At 46.0% G+C, this 5,077-nt stretch overlaps 1 protein-coding gene across 2 annotated transcripts in view; it reads left to right on the top strand.

The window, feature by feature from the left end:
- The window catches only part of PLXNA4 (plexin A4), a 780,904-nt gene extending 775,840 nt beyond the window's left edge, over positions 1–5,064 (top strand). For both annotated transcript variants that reach the window (XM_069087251.1, XM_069087250.1), the window contains 2 exons: positions 1,218–1,368; positions 4,830–5,064. In XM_069087251.1, coding sequence (XP_068943352.1) covers positions 1,218–1,368; positions 4,830–4,925 — 247 coding nt within the window. In that variant the 3' untranslated portion in view covers positions 4,926–5,064. The remainder of the gene's footprint in view (positions 1–1,217; positions 1,369–4,829) is intronic.
- Positions 5,065–5,077: the final 13 nt, after the last annotated feature.

The raw sequence follows: 5,077 nt of genomic DNA, 5'->3' as shown, positions 1-5,077 counted from the left end.
TCTCAATTACCTTTTCATCTAGCTTGGGCCGCTTTTTTTTTTTTTTTGCTTTTTTGGAGGGCAATTGGGGTTAAGTGACTTGCCCAAAGTCACACAGCTAGTTTTTGTGTTAAGTGTCTGAGGCCAAATTTGAACTCAGGTCCTTCTGATTCCAGGGCCGGTGCTCTATTCACTGCGCCACCTAGCTATCCCTTAGGCTGCTCTTTAAAGGCCATAGGTGGCCCAGCCCTTCAGTTAGACACCTCTGGATAGAGGACAGAGTAATGGACATGGAGTAAGAAAGACTCAGGTTCAAATTCTGCTTCAGACACTAGTTGTGTCTTGCCACTGGGTAAGTCAGTTAAATTTCTATGTGACTCAAGTTCCTGATCTGCAAAATCAGAGGTTTGGAATAGATAACCTCTAAGGTCCCTTCCAATGATGCTTTGAAAGAGTATAACCCATTCCCTTGCACAAGGGAAGGAACTAGACTTCTGTTACCTGACTCAAAGATCAGTCAACAAGCATTTATTAAGCTCTTACTATGCGCTGCTGGGGTAGATAGATAGCACAGTGAAGAGAATGCCAGACCTGGAGGCAGGAAGACTCATCTTCCTGAGTTCAGCTTCAGACACTTACTAGCTGTGTGACCCTGGGCAAGTCACTTAACCCTGTTTGCCTCAGTTTCCTCATATGTAAAAATGATCTGGAGAAGGAAATAGCAAACCACTCCAGAATCTTTGCCAAGAATACCCCAAATGGGGTCACCAAGAGTGAAACATGACTGAAAAAAATGATTTAACTCAAGGTGTTGGGCACTATGCTAAGGGTTAGAAGTACAAATATAAACAGAAAGAAAAAACCAACCCCTGCCCCCAAGGAGTTTACATTCTAATGGGTAAGATAACAAATAAAGAATAGCTGAAAAGGAGGGGAAGGGGATAGTAGAAAAAGTCCTTTGGAAATGAGTCAGAAGTTCAGTCTGGAAAACAAGGAAGATATCTTTGGCTTGGGCCTCCATCTTAAATGGAGGAATGGTCCAGTCAATCACAGAGACAGAGGTTGACAGGGCCTAAGGGCATGTCCCATGTGAGAAGTAGTCTAGGAATGGAATCAGCTTCCAGGTTGAAGAGGTTTCCATAGTGTCCATGACCCTAGATAAGTGGTCCTGGTTTCCCCCCTATCTCTTTGCATCTTTGACTCTGATTTCTCTCCTTTTCACATCCCAACCCTGGCAGATACTACTCAGACATCGGGAAGATGCCAGCCATCAGTGACCAGGACATGAATGCGTATTTAGCTGAGCAATCCCGCATGCACATGAATGAATTCAACACAATGAGTGCCCTCTCCGAGATCTTCTCCTACGTGGGCAAATACAGCGAGGAGGTAAGCCTGGGCCTTCGGAGAGGGCACAGTGGGCTGACGAATCTCCACCCAAGGCCTCTCCCAAACAGAATGTTCTCCCAACAGATTCTTGCCACTGCTTAGATGCTTCTACCATCCAAGAAATCTGGGGGTTTCTGCTCCAAATATTGTGCTCCTGGGATTCAAGGCTTTCTCCAGCACCACCCCCAGGTCCCCCCCTTTATGCCTTCCAAAGCATAGTACACATGCAATCAGTCTTTGCTACCATATATGGAAGCCTCAGGATACAAACAAGACATAGAACAGTAAAGCTGAATCCAGTCTTATTACTCATTTTTGGCTCAATCCCAGTTAACAAATAAATCAGGCTTTTATGATCATCTCCACTTGTCCTTCCTAGTTCTCCTTGACTTCCAACGCCAATCCCAGGAAACCATTTTCTCATAGGTTTTCTGAGCACTAAAGGAAGTCAGGTCATTTTTTTCCCATCTCCAAACCCCCATCCTCCACTCCAGTTCCAGGTTAATCTTACTCTCTTTAAAGCTCCAAGGACCCCAACAAGACAGCCCCCTTGAAATCTGCCCACCAGATTTCACTGACTTAGTCTCCTCCTTTTTCTGGCCCTCAGCCCAGGATAGAGGTCTAAAGAAGAAGGATCCAGTGCCCCATATTTCTAAGCTCAGTTTTTCTAGAGCCCCAAGTCTCTTCATAATTCTGGCTCCCAAGGTCACCAGCCTTCTAAACATCACAGACTTCACAGTCATCTTTTTAGGGCAGATTGTCTTGTAATACCCACACCTGCATAAAGCCTTGGCATAACTAAAGACCTATGGTATCATTCTAAATTTACTTATAACCAGGGGGCAGAGGATTAGGTGGGGATTTCTGGTGGGGAGTTCAGGGTTTGAATCTCGTCTCTTACCTCCAACCTTTCCGCAATAATAAGCGAGGGACTTGCGCACATAAAGGAGATACCTGAGGCCTTCTGTGCTACCCAGTCCTAACCTTGCTCTTCATAAAGCCAGTTAATGATATCACCTTAAAAGTAGTTATGTTTATGTAAATTATGTGAAAGTACTTACCTAGCACTTTAAAGTTTTCAAGGCAAAACTTTTCACGTGCTATCTCATTTCACAACCATGTGAAGCAAGTGCTATTTTTGTTCCCATTTTACAGATGAGGAAACTGATGCTGAAAGAGAATGACTTGCCCAGGACCATACAGCTAATATGGTCAAGGCAGGATTTGAATTCAGGTCTTCCTGATTCCAAATCCAAGGTCCTCTCCACTCTGACCCTCACCTGGGTCCCATCCTCTTCTCAGCGTCTGGGGTTTGGGATGAACGGGTGGGCTTAAGGAGGAACATATAGAAAATGAATGTGTACTTCCTATTTTTTTAAAAGGTTTGATTTTTTAGTCTCTTCCCAGTGAAGAGCTTTGGATCAGCCAGAGTCAGCCAGGAAGTTTTCCACTGAAGTTTTGTATCAAGCCTTTCTTAGACATATCAAGCCAATGAGCATTTTTAAGCACTTCTGTGCTAGTCACAGTTCTAAGCACTGGAGATAGAAAGCAAGAAACAGTGGACCAAATAATCTTACTCTCCCGTCTCCACCTCTAAATTATTTTTCCCTTTTCCACTTAACTGTCTTATTTTCAATTTCCCTTCATTGGGCTCCCCAATGTGGAGAAAAGTAATGGAACTGCAGCCAGAAGACTTCAGACTGAGTCTCAGCTCTACCACCCACTAACGGTGTGAATTCGGGCAAGTCATTTATTCTTTTGGAGACTGTTTTGTCACCTGTGAAATGGGTATAACACTGGCACTGCAGATGTGTGAGGAAACCGCTGAAAATAGCCAAATAGTACAAACAAAAGTTTTTCTTCTCCCACTTCCCTTCCCAATTCTCAAGGAATCCCAACCATAAGAACCCTTCCTACTCTTGAAGTTTCTAGACACTGTGACCAGGGTTTGCTATGAGGTGGGTACTGTCTTCTCCAGCTTCCAGGTCCTCTCCTGGACCCCAGAGCCACTCAACTCAAAATTCAAAAACCATATTTGTTTTCAGACTTGTCTGACTGTGGGGAAGTTAGTTCCCCCTCTGGGTCTCAGTTTTCTCACATGTTAAAAGGGGAAGGGAAACCCAAAGCTCCCCCCAGCCCTGTCATCCTATGAGTCTTTGTTCTGGGGCACAATGACAGAGGTGTCTGGGTGGGGGCCAGCATCAAATACTCAGGCCTTGTTTCTCTACCCCATTTCCTTGCAGACCAACCTTTGGTTTGACAGGGCAGCACCAGCCCTGGGCAGAATGATGAGGGCACACGTTGTCATCTGGCACCTTCTGCCTCCCCTTTCCCACCCCTATACCCAGTATCTCCTTCAGCTCACCCATGGATGATCCAGGTTCTCTCCACCCTCCTCTTCCTCCAGTTCAAACCTGCTCTCCGGAAAAGAACTGATAAACTAAACTCCCCATGACGTAGAAAACTTAATACACCTTCATGCCCGGGGTGCTCACTTTTCAACACAGGGCACAGCTCAAGACAAAGTTTTGACCCTCCAATAGTGGAATTTCAGGCACCACCAAGTTAGGGAGGTGGATATTTTGGAGGGGCCGGAGACCTTGTTAGCATTCCACAGATAACCAAGTGGCTTATAAGTGTCTGAGGTGGGATTTGAACTCAGGTTCTCCTGACTCCAAGTTCAGCACCCTACCTACCAGAACATAGTGCCTCGTGGGGATAGTTCATGTATTTTTTTCCCTGTTATACAGATGAGATGCCTGAGACTCAGGTTGTCTGACTTGCCCAAGGTCACACAGCTACCATGGGGCAGAACCAGGGTTCAATGTGGGCTGGTGGACAGCACTCTTCATCATAGCACAGCTTCTTTCAGCAAAGGTACAAAGCAGAAGGCCGCAGCAGGGGCATCCCCAGGAATGTCGGCCTGTCCCTGAATCTCCTTCAGAAATGGTTAGAGCAAAGTGGGTTGGTCTATTGCCAAAGCTACTAAAAGCTCATAGCACCAGTGGGTTTTAATATAGCTTTTCTCTGCTGTTTACTGTCTCCTGTATACATTGAAAGCATGCACTAGTCTCCATATTTGCTCCCACATTTTGTATTCACATATTCACACACACACACACACACACACACACACACACACACACACACCCACATGGTATACAGACATCTACATATACTGGAATATATCCCCACACCTCCCTTCTGCAAACCCCCTCCCCAATAAGCCCTGCACCAATAACAGAGTTTGTTCACATAGCCTGACATGCTGCATGGGCATGTACACTCAGATGCACACATGGATGGACATGTATGTTCTCATACCTTGGGTATGTGTCTACATGCACCCTGGGTAGAAGTCTATGTCTACATGCACTGCCTCTGACAGCCCCCACCCCACCCCCCAGCACACCAAGGTGCATGCTGGCAGGTAACCCATCTCCTTTGTCCCTTTTCTACAGATCCTCGGACCCCTGGACCATGATGACCAGTGCGGGAAGCAGAAACTGGCCTACAAATTAGAACAAGTCATAACCCTCATGAGCATAGACAGCTGAGAACTGTCCTTCCGAGACTCCCTTGGAGGGGGGACATACCAAGCCGTGCCTCAGACTAAATCATCATCTTTACCAAGTGCAAGTTCCGACTGGCTATAAGCAGCATCACCTGAGCAGCCCTCTCTCTCTCTCTCTCTCTCTCTCTCTCTCTC

Source organism: Petaurus breviceps, unplaced genomic scaffold (assembly GCF_028583685.1).
Source record: "Petaurus breviceps papuanus isolate PSGF00001 unplaced genomic scaffold, PetGlider_PUasm1.0 181, whole genome shotgun sequence".
NCBI lineage: Eukaryota > Metazoa > Chordata > Mammalia > Diprotodontia > Petauridae > Petaurus > Petaurus breviceps.
This window is presented reverse-complemented; position numbering and strand designations above follow the sequence as displayed.